Here is a 21,922-nt window from a genome sequence, read left to right as displayed (position 1 = left end):
TCAGAATCTCAGCCACAGCCTAGGGGGTGGCCCACTGTATGGCCTCATTCCAGCACGGGATGCTCCATTCTGTCCTCTGCACAAAAACCCTCTCCAGCAAGGGCAGGGAGTCATCCCCCAGCATACAACCTCCCTACCTGCCACCCCACCTCGCTCACGCCACAGGCTAGGGCCGACTCACCATGCTGAGAACCAGGTCATTTTCCCCAGCTTGCTTTACGGAACTGAAATACTCAAAATGTGGAGGTTACAACGCATCTTGTTGAGTAACAGTTTTTGCCAATATACATCAAGAATAAATATTTGACAAAACAGAGCAAATTAGGGTCAAAGTGTTAGTCCTGCAAATTTATTGACCACTTCAAAGAAATACACAGATTCAGAATTTATTTTAAAAATGAAAATGTTCTGCAAATATTGTGTTGGGATAAACAGGTGGTTGAGCTGGAAGGCTACATCTTAGATTCAGCTCTGCTAGAAAGAGACATACAGATACAAACCAACCCTGATGTTGCCAGACATCTGCAACTGTCTTCCAGACCATTCAACTGTAGATAACCTAGCAGATTTTTCTGACAGGTGGTCTGTTTTTAGGGGCTGCAAAAGAGTTTACAGAGTACTGACCCAGACCTGAGGTGGTCTCCATCACTGTCCAAGATCTGCAGCTTAGGACACAAAGGTCGGTGTGCAGGCACAGCCAAGATCTGCCCGAGTTCCCAAGAGTCCCCACTCCAGCCCAGAACACTGTCACCACATGGCCTGAGCAGTGGGTAATTCTGGACTCATCCCAAGACAGGCTCTCCAATGTGAGAGAACACTTCCCACCACGCAGGTCTGGGGACCTATCTGCTTTACCTTTTACAAGTAGTCTATGTAGGGCACCTGGGGGGCCCAGTCAGTTAATGTCCAACTCTTGATTTAAACTCAGGTCATGATCTCTGGGTTATGAGATCGAGCCCCGCATCCGGCTCCGTGCTGGGCGTGGAGCCTGCTTAAGATTCTCTCTCCTGCTCTCTCTCTCTCAAAAAAATACAATACAATACAATACAATACAATAAAAAAATAGTCTGTGTAGTAACCAGCTCAGAAAACTCCCACTATCTCTGAAATAGTGTTTGTTTTATCTGAGTGAGTTCCCTTTGTATTTCTTTATGCTGATAATTGGAGTCACAGTCCCAACACACTGCAAAGCGGAGCATGGGACAGAGGAAGTCACAAACGGGGGCCAGGCGTGGCTGGAGGAGGAAGACCGTTGCTGTAGGTGAACACAGGACGGAGTGTTTCCTATTCCAAAGGCGGCGGTGTCGCCCAGCAGCAAGGAAGGGGCTCCTCCGGAGGTGGCTCTCCCACAACCTTGGTCTTCCATGGGAAGCGGAGGAGGTGTCTTTCCACTTGAAAGTTTCAACTACAAACTTATCTTCAAATAGCTTCTTTGGCAGCACAGCCGTGACTTCTTCCTGATGAAACCGCACTTTCTGTGGATGCCTGAATTAAAGTCTGAGTCAGAGAGTCCGGCTCCACCACACAACACACGCGAGGTTACTGCCCCCTGGTGGCCAGTGCTGGTATTTTGGATCGGCTCTGGGGCCAAGCTCACTCTGCCTCTCTGTGCAGTCCCCTAACAGAGGCACGGGGACAGTTTTGCCTGTCCTGGCTGACTTGACTCTAGCTGTCCTCCTCATTATTTGCACGCTCTGGGTTCTTCTAGGTGGGGCGGGAGTGGGAGTGTGGAGGACATTATTTCGCAGAGAATTAAATGAGCAGCATAAAAACCAGGGGGCAGGGAGACTTGTTCTAGTGCTAGCCAATATTCAGGGAGCACCCCTGAGGACACATCATCCCCTCGCTGAGCCTTGATTCCTCCTTGGAGAAATGCAAGGTGTGCGCCCCAGGGCCCTTCGTGCCCTGGTTCTGTGCCCACAGAGGCCCAGTTACAATGGATTCTATGTGATGAGTAGTTTTGCAAAGGGGGAAGAAGCCTTCTTCTTCTATAAAATAGGCAAATATGGTATTTATCTTAGAAGGTTGTAAGAAGGATTAAATGATGTACACAAAAATATCTGGCACTAATGGTGCCAAATAAATTGGGGGCTAATCATTAATTATATAAATTACTGATTATATAATTTATCATCCAAACTTAAGGGTCAAAGGGGGTACTACTAATAACTTTCCTGGGATGACAGGCATAGATCGGACATGAAAATGGGATATACTGTCACCTTATCAATAAGTAATAGTCATCAGGGGATTTGGAAAAGTCCCCAGTAAACAAGAGACTTTTTAAAAACACATTTCATATGAGTGTTCTGGCTTTGGGAGGCTATCTTCGGCAAAGCCTCAAATGCTAACGGGACAGAATCGGTGCTGGGGTCAGTAAAATGCTCTCTTGACACGGTTTCTTTTCAGGTTGGTTCTACAGAAATTTCCAAGGGGCTGAAATATACTTTCTCTTCAGCTACAAACTAGCAGACCAGGCCACCTGCTGACCAGTGCAGGACAGGAGGCAGGAGTATGGGTGTGAAGGAACCAGAATATGCCACCCCAAAATACCCCTCCTTGATATAAAAGTTATTTTGAGCTGAAGGCAATTAAGAGCATAGGCAGAAAAAAAACAAAAAACAAAAAACAAAACTATCTTCTCCCCCTTTTTCTGCCTAAAGGCAAGATATAAATTCTCCTTTTACTGGAGAGGACCCTAGACTCCTATCAGCCCAGAGAAGGCACCAGAGGAACCTGCAAACAATCTTCCTCCACTACCTTCCTCCCACACATTTACCTTCCTGCACTTCACTGCCCTTGGAAGCCAAAGATGGCTTTTCTCTGCCCTATTGTCCCTCTACAGAAGTGTTGTTCTTTGTTCAAGAGGACTTATAAGCTGAGTTACATCTCCCTGAGGTTTCTCCCTTGTGATGTGCACTGCACACTTTAATAACTGTTTTTCTCTTGTTAATCTTTTTGTTAGGGAGCTGCAGCTGAAAACCAAGGATGAGCAGAGGTCAAGTTCTGTCTCCCCTATAGGTGGAAGGCTGGAAAGTCGGGTGGAAGAGAAGTGGATTCACACTAGAGAAATTCTCTTCTGGAGCAACTTCCTACTTGGAAAAGTCTGATTTAACATGTGGGGGTGTCCAGGAGCAAGGGGCAAACGGGCTGCGTTCCGCTGATGGAACGGTGCAGAGCCCATGGTTGTGAGAGCCAGAAATGACCTCACAGGGATGATCCAACTCAACCTGCTCACTTTAGAGATGAAGCAACGGAGATCGGGCTGAGCAACCAGACCAAGGACTCATGGTTTTTTATGGATCTCCCAAGCTCCTTGGTTATATGTACCATAACACACACAACTTTAAAAATGTAATTTTGTGTCTTTGCTGCTAGCTTGTGAGCCCCATGAAGGGAGGGATGGTGTCTGTCACTCACCACGCGCCCCCTTGTGCTGACTTCACGGTGACTGTGGGGTAGGGGTCACTGTCTTCCTTCTGCAGCTGGGAAGGCCGGGCCTGGGGAGGGTGACAGACTCACCTGGGATCCCGTGGCTGGTCCTGCAGCCAGCACAGTGCTCAGAGAAGGCACCCAGTAAATACTGGTTGGATGAATGAATGAACAAATGAACGAATGAGTGAGTGAATGAGTGAGTGAGTGAAGCGATGGAGCCAGGATTCCAATCCAGGTCTACCCGGCTCCAGCGCCCTGGCCCTGCCTTCTGCTAGAGCACAAAATATGGCCAGGGCTGTCACTGATGTACCGCAAGCACTCAGCTACATCCGCTAAGTATAAATAAATGGCTGAAAGAAGAATAGAGCTGTAACTCATCTGAACCTCAGTTTCCTGTGGATAAAAATACTTTCTTCACAGAACTGCCCTGGGGTTTCAATAAGATGTGGAAGATATGAAAAATTCATGTGCATTACTGCACACTGCAAGATGGTTACTAGACAGGCTCTGGAGTTGGCTAAAATGAGGTCTGAATCCCAGGGCCGGCACTTCCTGGCCCTGTGGCCCGGGACAGGCTGCTTGGCCTCTGCTGGCCTCCGTTTCCACATCTATGGAATGGGACGGTAAGAGTACCTATTGCATAGAGTCCTCATAGGAAGATGAAAAGAGAAGATTACACATAAGGCCTTCACATTAATGGGCGGGAACTACTTTATTATCTTTAAAATAAAGCAGAAGGTTGAACAAGAAATATCAAGGGGGGAAGGAAAACAAGCTACTGTTACGTTGAGTGAAAAAAGAATCCAGACTTGGCTCTCTGAATTAAGCAACATTTTCGTCTCTTAAATCTCAATTCAGGCCAACCTCAAATACTCGTTCTGTGGTGTTGATCAGGACCTCACCTGGGAGTTTCATCCTGCACCTGCTGAAATTAGTACCAAAAGGAAAAATACAGGCTTTTCCCAAAGTACATGGATCTAGTTTCCCAAGCTCCTCTTTCACAAACATAGTGGCTGTAACAGCTTTTGCTCCTTTAGAAACTTAATAACCTCGCTCTTATCCTGTCAATGAGGAATTGTAGGTTCAGTGGTGGGGTCTAAAACTGTGGGGAATAAAACTTTTCTAGGGCTGAAGCTAAAAAAAATCAGATTAGAAAATACCTTAATGAACAGTTCTGAATGTTAGCTGCCCCAGGAAGTCAAAAACGTTTATAAAGAAACATTTATAAAGAAAAAAGTGGACTCATGAATAGCCCCTGCGGCCGGCAGCCTGAGATGGCCCCGGGGACCACCTCCCGGGGTCCTGTCCTGCTGTACACCCCCCGCCCCTCACTCCCCCCCCGCCCCTCACTTCTCGTGAATGGAGCCCACGGGGCGGGATCTCCCTCTGAGATCGGGGTACAAAAAGACAGTGAATCCCATGCCCCTCACATGTCCTTCCTCACTCGCTCTGAGGGAAGCCAGCAGCCAGGTCAGGAACTGCCCTACAGAGAGGTCCCCGTGGCAGGGAAACAAGGGAGGCCTCGAGGCTCAGCCAGCCCTGCATTCCTGATCCTCAGATGTTGGGAGATCATAACATTTCCTGTTTTAAACCACTAAGTTTTGAGTTAGTTTGGGGCACAGTAGTAGATAACTAGTACACTAACGTATTTCGTACATTTACTCTGTCCCAGTCCGTGAGAAGCACTTTATGTACATCATAATATGTATGCTCTATTATCACCCCCACACTTGACAGGCAGGGAAACTAAGGCACAGGGGGTCAAATAGCTTCCTCAGCCTCACAGTGTATACATGCGTGGGACAGGTATGCTTAAGATCTTACTCACTGCCTCTTCATGGACACACTTGGACGAAGAATGGGAGCACATCAACCCCAATTAAATCTCCTGAGGTTAGGGGCGCCTGGGTGGCTCAGTCGGTTAAGCGACTGCCTTCGGCTCAGGTCATGGTCCCGGGGTCCTGGGATCGAGCCCCGCATCGGGCTCCCCGCTTGGCGGAAAGCCTGCTTCTCCCTCTCCCACTCCCCCTGCTTGTGTTCCTGCTCTCACTATCTCCTTCTCTGTCAAATAAATAAATAAAAATCTTTTTAAATAAATAAATAAATCTACTGAGGTTAAAAATAAAAATTAAAACATTCTGTGCCAACTAAATCAAATACAGCAAAGGGTTTCGACAATGATTGACATCCATACACGAAGCCAACCCTTCCCCCAACATCAAACTTTGAGTCAAGGTAATTAATATTTTCCTAATGTTATGTTTTAAAAGCCTATCTGTTTTGCCCCATGAGGGCAGAAGAGCTCTTTTTATGCATCCCCACATTTTGGGTGGTGATTAGTATTTACAAAAGAAAAAAATTCTCTCACCACTGAATTGTATTTCAAAGGACTGGCATTCCCCCACCACCCTTGGCGTGTGTCCTGACAATGGGGTGTAGAACATGCATGCCGAGGGGGTCTCTCTCTGCCACCCCCCCCCACTGCTGGAGTCCTGCAGTCACAGACCAGGGCCAACGGGCCCCCCCGGCCCCCCTCAAGTGACAGAGACGCAAAGTGCGGACTCGACCATCTGATTACATTTTTTAAAAGGAAAGAGAGGAAGACTACAGCCTGAAATATCAACACAGGAATCGGAACCTAACAGCCTCTGCTTTAGCTATTTTGTTCTATCACAAAGCCGATTTGTTTTTTGTTCTCTGATGTAATGTCTTGGGGCTCGGAAAGCCTGCAGCTACGGGCAATGACATTTGAAGCTTCTGCTGCTGAGGAAAATGCTGTGAGTGATGCGTGGTGGCGGTGGCTGGAGCTGAAAGGGAACCACACACTTGCTCTCGCAGGGAGTGCTGGGAGGGATCAAAGGGAGCTCACGGATATGAAGAATCATGACTTATGTAAGTGTCAGAAATTCTAAAATTAGGGAAATAGTGGATAAATTCTCGAATAAAGTTTGCACGTATATAACACATAGGTTTTGGGTTTTTTTTTTTAACATACGACATTCTGGACTCTTCCAAGTAAATCAAACCATACCACATCGGTTTACCGCCTCTCTACTCTTCAGGGGGCTTCAGGGGCAACTTTAGGCATAGTTTCAGTTGGAGAAACCACATGCCCATGACACTAGGGCGAAAGGTAAAAAGGCCTGAAAGCGCCTGGAGTTTATACCGCCGTAGACCCTGCCTGCTACGGATCTGCTGGAATGTCCCATCTTCCAACACGCAGCCACAGACTGACTTGGAACAGGGACAGACAGAAACACCGCCAAGTACCTACAATCTTATGAGCAGAAACGATGCATACCAGCCCTGCTACCCTGGACCTCAAAAACACCTCAGTCATCAATTACTGCTGGATGGTGTCTTGTCTACCAAAGCAGGAGTTTGGGGAGGACCGGCCCAGGATCTGCCATTTGGCTGGAGACTGAGCAGCAGCGAGAGGGGATGCGGGAGGGGATGCGGGAGGGGATGTGCAGGAAGGCGCCGGGAGGCAACCCCATGTTAAAGTACAGGCTCTTATCTCATATGTCACCTCCCAAAGGCGAGGGCTCCAGGGCCGACAGCCAATCATCCAGCTTTCCAGCTACAAGGTCAAACACCACTCAGAGGAGGGAGGCGCCAGACCAAGAGCCTGACTCTATTTTAGACTCGGAGGAAATCAAGGCACAGATCTGGCTCAAAATGGAACCCAATGACCAATTATTCAATGATATTTTCACGGCACAACAAGGCCTCTGGTCAGGCAAAACCCCTTCCAGGTAAAACAATGGTCCTCATCCTTGACTCGCAATTAGAATCGCCTGGGGGAGATTTTTAGGCAACTCTTTCCAGGCGGTTACCAGCCCCTGAGACTGCAGCTAGTCAGGGTGGCCTGGAGCCTGGACGATTTTTAAATCTCCCCAGGGACTCTCATGTGCAGCTAAGGTGCAATTGGACTTGGGGTCCTCCCTGATACAAAGAATTCAAAGCCACCACTCAAACTCCTTTTATGACTCTCAGAATATTTCCTGCTACTAAAAGAAAAGCATGTCAGTATCACAAATCTTAAGTGGACATTTGTCTTAGGGAAAGTGAGTTTATTCACTAGAGAAGAGTAAATGTTCTGATGATTAATATTTTCTGACTTAGCCTTCGGGCAAAGCTCTATCAGTCAAATACGCATACATGTTTCAGACAACAGGAAAAGTGGTGTTTGTTTCTATTACCCTATGGAACTATGCTCGCTGTCTGGAAACTCACAGAATATTATTTGAGAACTCCTAAGTTTCTGGTGAGCTTGATGAGGACTGAATAAATGGGCTTATTCTAGGGAACCAGCGGACCACCGCCAATGAGCCAAAGCGCATGCAATTACTGGTTCAAAGCACTGTTTTGCTTTCTCAGGAAAAAAAAAAGGTTCGTAAAAACAGAACAGTAATGGGATATGCTAAGCTAATATTTGTACAAGAGAGAATAATCTTTTTCTTTTTTTTTTTAAAGAGGGAGAGAGAGGGGTGGGGAGGGGCAGAGGGAGAGGGAGAGAATCTTAAGCAGGTTCCACGCCCAGCGCAGAGCCCGGCATGGGGCTTGATCTCAGGACCCTGAGATCACGGTCTGAGCTGAAATCAAGAGTCAAACACTTAACCTACTGAGCTGCCCAGATGCCCCGAAAATGATCCTCTTTTAATAAAAGTTGTCACTCATTTGTAATGGCGTGAATCTCTCTAGTAATACTACTTGAAATTAATGATGATACAGTTTCAGTTGTTTTTTAGACAAGCATTTAACGAACACATTTATTGTAAATTATTTACAGCACTGACGATGACCTGGCTGACAAACTTTACCTATCACACCTAACTGTTATGGTTAGAAAAAGACTTCTGACATAAATTCCCAAATGAATTGGTGGTTCAGATCAATTTCTTTCTATCAGGACTATGGTCAGAGAATAATAGGAACATGGGAAAAGAAGTTTGGCACAGTCTTTTTCCTTCACATCGTCTGCCGTGGTCTGGATGTTTATATTCCCCCCCAAATTCACACGTTGACATCCTAACCCCTGAAGGTAATGGTATGAGGAGGTGGGGCCTTTAGGGGTGTTCAGGTCACGAGGGTGGAGCCCTCTGGATGGGACCAGTGCCCTGATGAAAAAGCCCCCCACCCCCGGCCCCAGCCCCCTCCTCCCTTCCACCGCAGCAGGATGGATTGAGAAATCTGCAGCCCAGAAGAGGACCATCACCCCACCACGCTGGCCTCCAGAATGGTGAGAAATAAACGTCTGTTGTTTATAAGCCACCCAGGCTGTGGCATGTCGTTCTAGCGGCCCTACCAGGCTAACCATCACTCATCCAGTGACCCTCCAAGGGACTGGTTCAGGACGGGGGACGGCCAGCCCCCAGCACAGGGACCTCCGTCAGCAACACAGTGAGCGGTCCGCCCACTCAGGGGTCAGACGACACAGACCCAAAGCAGGACATTTTCATTACACCACCCAAAGGTGGGATCAGGCCGGCCTTGAGGGAGAACCGCCTTGAAAATAATAAGGCTGCCGGAAGCCATACCTTCCCACCTAGAGGGATGGTTTCAGCGGAAGGAGAAATTCTTTTTACTGGAAGGCTCACCAAAGGCCCCCCTACCCCCGCCCCCCAGTGATTTCTGCTCTCACTGCCCCTCATAGCAGAGCTCTTTGCCTTCGGGGTCTGTGACTCCCTTAGCCCAGTGAATGTTGTGTCTTCACTGATTGTTTGACATCTTATGGGAGCTTAGGGTTGTGCAAGAAATGTTGCACAAAGCTCCCCGCCCCCTTCTGAAGCTCTGGACCCTCCGGGTGGAGAAGACAGGCTCCAACTCCAACACGCCCACCCAAATCCAAACACCCTCATAGCTCCCCTAGACAACGAGAGGCGAGAGCTGCCTAAGGGGTCTCCTTGCCTCCTCTCTCGACCACCCACCCTCCTTCCCCGAGAGACAATTCTCCACTCTGCTCTGCTGTTAGAGTAACATCCCAACCCCTCCGAGGGCCGCCAAGGCCCCCCATGGTACCATTCCCCGGCTGTGTCCAACCTTAGCCACCCCCTACCATCTCTCACTCGGCCATGGCCATGAGCCGCCCTTCACGCCCTCAGTCAGTTCGCCACTAGCCGAGAACTTCTGGCTTTGCTGTTCCCTCCTGTTCCCTCTGCCTGGACGCTGGCCACACAAAATCTACACAAGGAGCTTTCTCCTGCCAGCCAAGTCCAAGCTGTGCCGAGAGATCTTCTGGGGCCACTCACTCTACAGTGGTCCCACGCTGACACCTCTCTGCACATCCTCTTTGCTTGCACTGACCCCAGGGCCATGCGCTGCCCTCTCTACCCTTTCTCTGGGCTCTGGAAGGCTGACCCCACCTATGGACTGCACTGCTTGGGCTCCCTGGCCTCCTGGCTGCCAGCTGGGTTCCGCCAAGGAGACCAGAAAGCCAGGGCAAGTGGGGGGTGTCCCCTCCCTGCACCCTAATCCCACCCCTTCACTTCTGCAGCTCCAGCCTGCCAGCCTAGGACTCCAGCAGTACCGCCTCCTCCCCTCGAACCAACACCCCTGGCTGACTCCCTCAGTCCTGCCCCGATTCACCTGTTCTTTACTAACTCGAACCACCACCGTGTCCCCCTTAGGACTGGTAGGACTTAGCCCCTGTCCTCTCCTTGCTCACTCTCTAGCATATCATCCTATGTTACTTTCTCCACTGTACTTGTTCACTTATTTTTCTCAATTATCAGACCCCTCCTTAACCACTAGAGCATAAGCAGAAAGCTCATCATGTTCACCGCTCTACCCCATGGGCCTAAGCCAGTGCCTGGGACATAAGAAGCATTCCACACACAGCAAAAGAATAAATAAAGGACTGAATGCTAAGCCCTTGGTCTCTGCTCAAAATATCACTTTGTCAGTAAGCTCTTCACTGATCATCTAATATAAAACAGAAACAGCAATCTCCCTCCCCTCCCAGACCCCCACTCCCTCCTTCCCCTATCTTCTCCGTCTTACTTTTTCCTATAGCAAGATCACCTCCTGACATATTTAATATTTGTTGACAGTCTGTTGCCCCAACAGAAAGGTCAGCCCCACAGGCAGGGTTGTGATGCCACTCACCGCCGTCCCCTCAGAGCCTAGAATAGTGCCTGGCCCAGGCAGAGTCTCAAAGATTTGTTAAAATGAACAGCACGCAAAGTGGACAAAATCACACACAAAGCAATTTCAGGAATGTCCCCAGTACTTACTGGGAAGACTGTAAAACTATGAATTGCTAGACACCCAAATAAATAAGCACAGCCTTACACGACCTGACCCTGCTCCATTAGAAAGATCGCCTCAGACCCCTAGGAAAGAGACTCGATGCACTGGCTAGACCGTGGCCTCAGGAAGAGAAAAGGTTTTAGAATACGATGAGGGAGACCCTGCCTTTATAACAATCGTTGCTTTAGAAAGCATGCACAGCTCACCTAAGCACACAGCCATTGTAAATCCTTTCTGAAAGTGGATGCGCACGTAAAATACAAATAAATGGGACGCGAGCACACCATTCTGTGTTCCACAGTGGTGTTCCTCTTGGCAGCAACCTTCAACTACAAGTTCCTTGACAGTATATGCAGACCCAGAGCCAGGCATGGAAAGCATCAGCTGCTCTCCTCAAGAGGCCTGTCTCCCAAAGACAGGCTTTGTTCTGCAATGCCTACGTTGTCCAAATTTTATTCTGCACACTAATTGCAGATTTGAAATAAACTCCTCCTCCCCGCCACCACCATTAATTACTCATACCTGCCCCCTCAGCCTCCTAAGTTTCTAAACTGGGTAGATTTAAAAAAAAAAAAAAAATCAGCTCCTCATGTACTGAGTGTCCGGATGGTGGCATGTCACCCCTTCAGGGAGCAAGATTCCTGACTATCCTGAAGGCCTAGAGAATGGGTCCCTTCCCCCCAACACCATTCGACCAAAACTGGCCAGCCACAGGATAATGAGCAACCACAGGTCCTCACCCAAACATTGGCTTTTCTTCCAACAGTGCAGATTGAGAATGCAGAGACGTTGTCCTATTTATGAACAGTGAGTCACGTCGCCGCTCCACGTCTGTTTCCTGCTCCCTATGAATGAGGGGAGCCCCTTCCCCAAAGGAGAAGTGCAGAGCGACGTACATGCCCCAGGGGCGGCAGTGTGAGCTCCCGGCCACTCCGGGTGCGAATTCATCCCTTGACTGTCCCTTACTTCATTTCCCCCACCCCTACTATTCCCACCCGAGTAGACACCCGGGGGCCGGAGCGTCCCTGGGAGGCGGTGACCAGCCACCGTCAAAGGCGAGGCGCCGGGTGCGCGCGCGGCCCGGCAGGTGCTCAGGGACCCGGGACCCTCCGGGAGCGCGCCCCCGCCCCCGCCGGGCCAGGAGGGGACCGCGGCAGGGCGGCCGGGGGCGTCGCCGCGTCGCTGAGGGTCGCCTCCCGGCCCCGCCGGCGGCCCGGGCTGGAGAGGCTGCCGCGGGCCGGCCGGGACCTGGGCGCCGCGACCCGCGCCGCCTCCTCCGGGCAACAAGTGTCCGCCCGCCGCCCGCCGCCCGACGGCCCGCCCGGCCCGGTCCTCACCCGGCACAGGCCGTCCACGAACACGCGCGGGTCCAGGTGGCAGGCGATGGTGGCGCTGGGCAGGTCCTGCAGGTCCACCTCCTCCATCTCGCAGTCGATGAAGCTCCAGTCGCCGCCGCCCTCGTCGGCCTCGGACGCCCCCGAGAACGGCGCGAAGGGCCTCAGCGTCACCCCGGGCTGCGCCCGCGACTCGGCCGCCTCGGCCGCCGCCCGGAGCCGCGGCCCGGCCACCGCGTCCTCCATCCCCGCGCCGGAGCCCGCGCGCCCCCGTGCGCCCCCGTCGGCTGAGCCGGCCTCGAGCGCGCGCTCTTCGCGCTCTCCCGCCCGCCGACTCGGCGGTTAACCCGCTCCGGCTCCCGTCGCAGCCGGCGGCGGTCACCGCGGCTCCCCCGTACGCGGCCTCCGCGCGCCGGCCCCGCCCAGCCCCGGGGGGCGGAGCTCGGGCGGACTTAGCGGCGGGCCCTTTAAGGCCGGCCCCCACGGGTTATTGTATCCCGCCCTTCCAGGAGAGAAAGCCAATAAAAGAACGGAATTCTCCTCACGTGATCCCCATTCTGCCGCCCTCAGTCCGAAGCCTCAGGGTGGCCATGCTGGTTAGGGGCAAAGGCCTCTTCAGCCAGTTCCGCTTTTCCGACAGCTGGTGTCAGCTGAATGGCACCAGTCAGTGTCTTGGGCGCCCGAATGATAGCTGCAGAGGCAGAGCTTCTCTGGTTCCCAGGCGGTGACGCTTTGAGGCACAAAGGCCAACTTTGGGGGATTTAAGCGAGATCCAGTTTTGGCTAAGGCTCCGTGGCCATTGGCAAGGTGGGGGGGGGGGGGGGGTAGAGGCTTACCGTATATCATCACATATAGTCGCAATAAAGATTGAACTAGACCGTGACGACAATACCTTACTTTTATATTTCAGCGTATTAGTCATTATATCATTGTTCAAAATTTATATAATCAGAAGTAAATTGAGTTGCCGCTACGCTATGTGCAAGTGGAGTTAACGAAAGGAGCAAAACACTGGTCCCTACCTTTGGGAAATTTATAGAGGGAAAGCACAAGTTCTCAAATAAGCCTCTCTCTCCCTGCGGAATAGATAGAACTGCTTCTCCGTGAAAGACAACGTGATGCAGTGAAAACTTGGGTCTGAATTTCAGCTTTGCTGTTAATTATTTGGATGAGTAACCTGAATCTTAGTTTCCTTATCTGAAAAATGAGGTTGTATATGGTTGAGTCCAGTAAGGACCCAATACATGGTAACTCTGTTTCTGTGTAGGGTTCTTTGGAAGGTGTGAAATCAGACCTGTGTTTTCTCCCAAAGTGGGCTTACCCAATTTAGCTAAGAACTGTAACTGAATATAATAAAAAGTATATCCAACTAATAGCTGAGATTTATTCAGAACATATCCGTGTGCTGTGGTTCCCATTGTGACAATCTCCCAGGGGTTTGTGGCCACTAGGAGCTTAAATCCAAGTGGAGCAGTAATATGCATGCAGAGATAAATCAAAAAATGTAGGAACCATCATGGCTGGTGGGAATGTAAAATGGTGCAACCACTTTGGAAAAACAGTCTGGCAGCTCCTCAAAAAGTTAAACATAGAGTTACCCCGGGACTCAGTAATTCCTCTCTAGGTATGAACCCAAGAGAAATGAAAACATATGTCCACACAAAACCAATATTCAAATGTTCATAGCATTGTTATTAAAAATAGCCCCACCGTCCTGAGTATGGAGCCTGCTTAAGATTCTTTCTCTCTCTCTCTCCCTTTGCCCCTACCCCCTGCCCTCCTGCTGGTGCTCTCTCTCCTCTTTCTCTCTCTAAAAATAAATAAAACAAAATAAAACAAAAATAGCCCCAAAGTGGAAATAACCCAAATATTCACAAACAGATGAATGGGTAAGCCAGATGTACATCCATACAATGGAATATTATTCATTCATAAAAAGGGATGATGTTCCGATACACACTACCACATCATGAACCTTGAAAACATCAAGCTAAGTGATAGAAGCCAGTCACAAAACACCACATACTATATGATCCCATTTATATGAAATGTCCAAGATAGGCAAATCCACAGGGACAGAAAGTAGATTAGTGGTTGTCAGGGACTGGGAGAGGAGAGAAGATGCAGTAAGTGCTAAAGGGTATTTTTTTTTTTTTTTTTGGAGGGGGGTAAAGAAAATGTTCTAAAATTGGAATGTGGTGATGTTTGCACAACTCGGTAAATACACTAAAAGTCACTGGATTGTACTTTCAAGAGCGCATTTTATGGAATGTAAATTACATCTCAATGAAGCTAGTCTTTACAAAACAGAGAATGTGCTAAAGGCCACAAGGGGTTAGATGAATTGTGGCAGAGTGAGTGACACTGCAGAGTCAAAAACTCTCTGTAAACTTGGCCGGACATTCTGAAAAGGGTAACAAAGGGGATGAGGCACCAGTTTTGGAAAAACAACACCCAGGCAACCCGTTGCTGGGTTGGGTCCCTGTTGTCATCACCCTTAGGACAGGACGCTCTTTCAATCCAGGCTTAGCCTAAGCTGCTTAGAGCAAGCAGGGAGGGCCAGGGGACAATGCATGTGAGCGGGAAACGCACCAGGAAAAAGAAACCTAAAATGCACACAGAGCAGGCCATCACAGCTGGCCAGCTGCTGAGCTAAGAAGAGAAAGGCACAAGTTCAACCTCAGGCAAGTGGTAAAGACAGAGTTACCTGTCATTGACTTAGTCATTACTAAGATGCACAGTCACACATTCCTTCAGTGACTTTGGATTCCCACCACCATCTCTCTCCTCTCCCTCTCTAGGCAGCAAAGTAAAGACGGTGACATTTTTTCCTAGCTGTCTGTGTGATCCCAATAATAATACCAATTTCATTTGGGTAGCTTTTAATTTAAGGGTATACACATAAACCAGCTCACATAGTCCCCCCACACAGGTATTATCAATCCCAGTTCTTAGAACTGAGGCTCAGAGATTGAATGACCCTCCCACAAGCAAAGAGGTAGCAAATGGCAAAGCAGAGCACCAACTTTGCTGTCATCCTGAGCTGCCTCTGCCCCTTGGGACGCTAGGACACAGAACAATGGGAAGAAACCAAAGAAAAACAGTGCGGAAAAGGAGAGGAGAGGGGAAAAACAAAAGAGAAGAAAAGAAATGGAGGGATGCAAGAGGTAGGAATTTGAGAGCAAAGGAAAGAGGTGCTTGAGGTTCAAAATGGGGGGCAGGGTGATGATCCTAAGAAAGGGCTCACTCTCAGGTACTCAGGACCAGCGCTGGGCGTGATGCTTGAGAGATAGAGAGCTCTCAAAACATCAGAGCAGGGCGCCTGGGTGGCTCAGGTGGTTAAGCGACTGCCTTCGGCTCAGGTCATGATCCTGGGGTCCTGGGATCAAGTCCCACATCAGGCTTCCTTTGCTCTGCGGGGAACCTGCTTCTCCCTCTGCCTGCCACTCCCCCTGCTTGTGCTCTCTCTCTCTGTCAAATAAATAAATAAAATCTTTTTAAAAAAATATCAGAGCTAAATGACGGAATCTCTCAATAATTAGGATTAACATCACCCCTTCCTCATCTAGGGGCATGCCTGGGGTTCTTGCCCTATTGCCGGCAGAATACTTAGTCATAAAATGTCCGATTCTTCCTTCCACTTTGAAAATAAACTTTTATAGTAACTGCCATCTTTGTCATGCCTCATAAATTTAAGAAAGGCAGACCCCTGTGTCTTATGCCCTCACTGACTCTAACGCTAATGTTCAGTGGCCTTTCCCAAGGAGGGAAAAAAAAGAGAAAACTTGCTGTCAGCAGCATAGGTGGAAACCAAGCCCAAGATGCTGCTTAACTTTGATTGCAGACCTTGCTAAGGGTGAAATCCATTAAACTTGGGGGCAATCTTTTAAGAGCTGTTCTACCATCAAACAGGTACAAAAATTCCTAACGTGTCCTTTGGGAACTGTTAGCTGTTCCTCTTTTTCCAACTGTGGTGATGGAATCCAAGACTGACTCCTGCTTCCTGGTTGGGCACCTAGTAGAGAGCCTTCCCTTTTCCTTGGCTTGCAGGAATAGATTTGATCCAGATGTTCAGATACCCCGAGGGGAAAGGAACCAACGTCGGTAAAGAGCTGCTCTCAGAGATTCTTTTTTTTTTTTTAATGAGTGAAGGGACACAAATTTTAATTAATATATCCTACCATTTCCCGTTCATTTTCCTCCCCTAACTCCTTCCTAAACGTCGGCCATTGTAATTACTGAATATGAGAGACGAGGTGCCCAGAAAGCCACATTTGGTTATTTTTGTTCTTAGCATCTGTCTCTTACATTTAATGCAGCCCAGTTATGCAAACATGCCTCTGCCCAGAAAAGCCAGCCTATTCATTTGCCAGGTGGGAAAGTTTCATTGGATGACACTTTCGATTGCTTTCTATTTTGTTGTGGAAATTGAAGGGGGCTGCGTGCAGTAGGCACTTGCTGAATGCTTATTAAATGAGCCAACGGCATTTCTGCACACTCGAGAAATTATAGACATTTAAACATTTTATTTAAGATAAAAGGCAAATAGCTGACTTTATGAGTGTTTGCCATTACAAAGGATTAACTGTTCCAAAGGCTGCTCAAATGAGTAAACCCCTCAAATATGTCATTTGAAAATTTCTATTTTGTTACCTTCCATAAAACGAATAAAAATATATGCTGTTTTGTTGTTGTTGTTGTTGTTGTTGCTGTTTTGGCTTTCTTTTTTCTTTTTTTAGGGAAAGGAACTTTTCCCCCTGATCAAGCCTAATCAAGTTTCACTCTTAAAATCCACTTTTAGGGGCACCTGGGTGGCTCAGTGGGTTAGGCGTCTGCCTTCGGCTCAGGTCATGGGATTGAGCCCCTCGTTGGGCTCCCTGCTGAGCGGGGAGTCTGCTTCTCTCTCACCTTACTCTCTCACTCACTCACTCTCTCTCTCTCTCCCTCTCAAATAAATAATAAAATAAAAATCTTTTTAAAAATTAAATTCCACTTTTAAAATCCCTGTTATTTGCTATGGTCTTCTGATGCTTCTTAAATCAGAAAGCTTGAGTTATAAACTGGGTTTTGAGAGAAATATTGGAATTTGGTTCTTTTGCCTTTCCAAGTTTAGAGAGTTCACTGGCTTCTCTATCATCTTAAGTTGTCTTTCAAGGTAGCTGACACCTGTCTGGTTTTTAGGTGAGTTGGGATTCTTCTGGTTGCAAGTAACCAAAGCCTCTGGAGCCAGTTTAAACAGGAGAGAAGCGTCTGCCTTCGGCTCGGGTCATGATCCTGGGGTCCTAGGATAGAGCCCCGCATCAGGCTCCCTGCTCCGTGGGAAGCCCGCTTCTCCCTCTCCCACTCCCCCTGCTTGTGTTCCTGCTCTCGCTATCTCTCTCTCTGTCAAATAAATAAATAAAATCTTAGAAAAAAAATATTGAATTAATGTAGGGTGCCTTATGGTAGCCAAGGGCAGCCATGTAGCCGGGCCTCAGGAAAGTCCTAGAAAGTGTACCTCAATGGTTATCCAGAAGCCGGTTGTCACTTGGGCCATCTTGAGGCCATTGGGGGTCGAGGATGGGTACATAAGAAAAGAGGTATCTACCTCTGGAAATTCACAGCCATGCATTTTCAGTGTGCTCTCCTTGTTCAAAATATCTTCCTTTGTATTGAGCTAAAATCAGGACTCCTGTCATAGTATCATGCAATCTCCTGTGTGGCTTCACAAGCCAGGGACATGTGGTCTAAGTTTCGGTTCTGTCCGTTATATCTCCGTGGCCTTGGGGGAGTCACTCGCCCTCTCTGACTCTCCAAATCCTCCTGTATAGAAAGGTGATGTAAGCAGCTTCCTGTCAGAAGTGTTGAAGGGCAAAAAAAAAAAAAAAAAAGAAGTGTTGAAGGGCTAGAAACAGTGCCCGACCTCTGCCTGGCACAGAGGAGAGGCTCAGAATGGAAGATTATACTTATATTCCTGGTCCTGTGTCTCCCACTTGGAAACCCCCTTCTCTCTTTTATGTTAAAGTCCTTTAACAGTGAGAATACAGGTAAGTGGATCTTCCCCTCTGGCCAGCTTCTGGGGGAATGAATACCCGGGCAGGGTCTGGACTTGCTGGGTAAGGTCATTGAAAAGACATGACTGCCAGCTGACCTGTAAGCTGGACCTGGGCACTTGGAGGCTTCTCCCCACCTTCCTTGTCCTTGGAATGTGCATTCCAGTGGCCTTTCCTGCTCCCAGAGGCTGGGAGACACAACCTGGAGATGGGAATGCGGTGTTGAGAACACCTGTATGGTACCAGTAACTGAACCCGGTTAGGGCCTTTTTTTCCACTTTTCAGATTTGGTGTTAGGGCCCGTGCAGGGATCCATTCATCTCGCTGCTGCCCGAGACGAGCCTCGTAGGCAAGTTCCCTTGCTTATTAAACCTGGCACCCACCAGCCCTGAGTGGTTGGCCTCTTTCCTTGGTCTCTCCTGGCCCTCTGCGAATGGGTGACAGTTTCAGCTTTACTGCTGGGAAGTTCCCGAGGGGATTGCGAACAACAGGGTCTAGGGACCAATGAGCTCTTATGCTAATGAGCTCTTCTCTTCAGCCCGCAAGATGGATGAGACATAAGGACAAGTCCCACCTCATACCCAGTCTATTCACAGCCTGTCCTTGGAAGGCACATGTGTGTGCTGAACTAGACTGTCCCGATGTGATGAGTTCCTTCTTTGATTTTACCCTATAGCATAGGAACCACATCTCATTTGCCGGTGATACCCAGAAGTGCCTGGTGTATGAAATAATGACGACCTCATGCTCACAAACGCACAAGGAGCAGGGGCTGTAAGATAGCATATTCACAGGTTCCGGATTTTAGCAGGTTGAAATCTTTGGGGGGACCATTATTGTATCTACCATACTTAAAGAAAGAGAGGGGTCAAGGCTGACTCAGAGGCTTAGGTCTGCATAGCTTTAGGGAAGGAGCCACTTCTAACCTAGATAAAGACTCTGAGAGGAGCAGGTTGAGGAGGGGACATTATCAGGAGCTCACTTTGGGGCACTTTAGGCTCGAGAGACCACTTAGGGCTGCAAGTGGAGCTGCTCAGGAGACAGTTGGGTAAAGAATCTGGAGTTTACAGGGAGAAGGCTGGAGGCATGCTGTGGGAGATGCAGCTCTAGATAGAATATAAAGGCATGAGGCCATCAGGATCCCATTTGGAGTGAGGAGAGGGGTATGAACTCAGACATTAGTCAGCAGTGGTGCTTGGGAAGGTGGGCTGAGAGGCCAGGGAGCCACCAGGCAGGTGCGGTGTCCTGGAAACCAGAGACAGAGTGCTTCATGGAGGATAGAGGGGTTTTCCATGTCCAATGCCACCAAAAGGTTGGCTTTGAGGAGGATGGGGAACTGAGTTTTGGATTTCATTACTGGTCTTGGCAAGAGAAATTTTGGAGAAATGGTGGGAGATAAGTGCCCAACTGGGGGAAGAAGAATTGAATTCAATGAGTCTAAGCAACTCTTTCAAGAGGCTGTGCTATGGAGGTGAACAGAGGAATGGGAAGAAATAGGGCTTTGTCTGTATTTACAGATGGGAGGAGAAATACCAGGTTTGTGTACTAACGGAGATGACTCAGTAGACAAAGAAAGCTTGATGACTGGGTGGGGCAAGGGGGATTTCTGGAGCCATCTTTGTGCCAATAGGAGGGAGGGCACCTAGTATCAGTGTGGAGAGGCGGGTCCAGAGGGAAGAATGGAATCCGTTTATTGCCACGGAGAGCAGGTAGCAAGCTCAGCACTGGTGCTGGTGGCAAAGTGAAAGTTCCCTGTGGTTGCTCTGGTCTTCTCAGTGAAATAGGAAGTGATACCATTACCTGAGGGTGAGGATGAGGAATGTGGCATGGAGAGTTTAAGGCAAGAGAAGAAGATGTGAAGTAGTCTTCCGGGAATGTGGGAGAGTGAATACACTAGGGAAAGGTAGGAGGATTACAAATGTAGGTATGAGTATAATACATGCATACATTATATAAATATATGTACATGATTATAATATATACATATGCATTGATAGGTGTAAGCAAGTATATTTATGTATAGTATGCATAATATAGTAAAAAAATTATAATCAATAGTATCTAATATATATGTAATACGGTATATTAATATATGTTCATCCATCATCTATGAATATAGAAATATATGCAGATAATGTATGTAATAACATATTAATAACCTATATTATGCATAATTAAAAACATTTATTTGTAAATTAGGTCTCTTTCACTCTATTCATAATGTATGTGATGCTTATTATAAAACATACATAGAAATAAACTTATTAAAAGTATAAAAGGTGCCTGGGTGGCTCAGTCGGTTAAGCGTCTGCCTTCGGCTCCGGTCATGATCCCAGGGTCCTGGGATTGAGCCCCACGTCCTTGGGATCCCTGCTCAGCCAGGGAGTCTGCTGCTCCCTCTGCCTCTGCCCCTCCCCCGCTTGTGCTCACTCTCTCTCTCACTCACTCTCTCTCTCAAATAAATAAAATCTTTCAAAAAAAGTATAAGAAAAGAGAAATAAATACAAATTTAAGTATTTATTTTTTTAAAATAATCTCTATGTCCAGCGTGGGGCTTGAACTCACAACCCCAAAATCAATAGTTGAATGCTCACTGACTGAGCCGGCCAGGCACTCCTGAATGTTTATCATGTTTTTACCCTCATCTTTTCTAGCTTGGAAGATCAAAAAGGCAAAGTCTTTATCAACCATCAAAAATACCCTGTTTTCTCAAAAATCCTCTGTAACTCTCAGTTACTTATTAATGATGTCTTATTGGGAGTGATATGATTAAATGTGCTTCATCCTTTTGGGAAATCATAGTGAGTCACATGGTAGGTATTATGTACTCTGCTTACTAAATCAGAATATTAATTTTTCAATCCCATCTGCCAAACATGCCAGGGGTTGTTATTATTTATTATTATTATTACGTGATGCAGTTAGTAAATTTCCATGTTCCTTGATGTCAGTGAGTTGTTCTGGCAAATTAATTGGAAGTTATTCATTTTTATATGTTTCACAAATGGGTTTTAAAATGCACAGAATCCCTTGGAAGCTTTTTAACAGGTTAGGAAATTGTGTTTCCAAGTTTTCAAGTGTGAGATACGAGAGCTCTGATAGATGTCACACGTCGTTTGTTGGCAGTAAAATCACCAATGATAGAAACCTTTCCAAACTACTGTTTTCAGAATCTTCTCCCCGTAGTACATGTTTCCAGCAAAAAGTGGTTATTTTCTCATTCGCTGTTAAATGTCGCTTTGACCCCGAAGGGCCAGGTTATTTATTTATCTTAAACTACTTCTTCAGTTGGCTAGCAGTTGGTCCCTTTCTCTCCTTCCTTCCGTGGAAATCTCTTCATACCACTGTCTAGCAGGCATCTTTGTAAGGCACTTGTCCATTTTCATGAGGATGGGTTTAGTTAAAAACTTGATAACGTGATTTGCAATTTCTCTTAATGGGAATTTGGGACCTGCAGTAACAGCAAAATTTGGAAAGCAAAGAAGGTGTGAAGAGCTGTGTCACTCCATGCCACCTGGAGCTCCAGCTGTCCCTTCAGGGTGCCGTGAGCATGCTCATGACACCTGCCAGTCTGGCTACTGCAGGGGGAATGGGTACCAGAGTTAACCCACATGGCAAAGCAGCAGAGCATTCCTTTCTCCCTCCCTCCCTCCCTCCCTCCCTCCCTCCCTCTCTCTCTCTTTCCTTTCTTTCTTTCTCTCTTTCTTTCTTTCTTTCTTTCTTTCTTTCTTTCTTTCTTTTCTTTTCTTTTCTTTTCTTTTAAACATAGAAACCAATATAAACAAAAGTCCTAGTATTTTTCACTCATCCCGGTGAGTGACCTTGACCTAGTAGGGCAAATAAACAGAATGCACAAAACTCCATCAGGGG

The 21,922-nt window shown here is 47.8% G+C and overlaps 1 protein-coding gene across 1 annotated transcript in view; it reads right to left on the bottom strand.

Moving 5' to 3' along the window:
* The window catches only part of RCAN1 (regulator of calcineurin 1), a 94,996-nt gene extending 82,575 nt beyond the window's left edge, over positions 1-12,421 (bottom strand). Inside the window, exon 1 of the mRNA XM_045902495.3 lies at positions 12,024-12,421. Within this exon, the coding sequence (XP_045758451.1) occupies positions 12,024-12,266 (243 nt within the window). The 5' untranslated portion in view covers positions 12,267-12,421. The remainder of the gene's footprint in view (positions 1-12,023) is intronic.
* Positions 12,422-21,922: the final 9,501 nt, after the last annotated feature.

This window comes from Mirounga angustirostris, unplaced genomic scaffold (genome assembly GCF_029215605.1).
Source record: "Mirounga angustirostris isolate CCGP_5_RB_7025 unplaced genomic scaffold, mMirAng1.0.hap1 SCAF_1, whole genome shotgun sequence".
NCBI lineage: Eukaryota > Metazoa > Chordata > Mammalia > Carnivora > Phocidae > Mirounga > Mirounga angustirostris.
The sequence above is the reverse complement of the archived record's forward strand: the minus strand, read 5'-3'. Positions and strand labels throughout refer to the sequence as shown.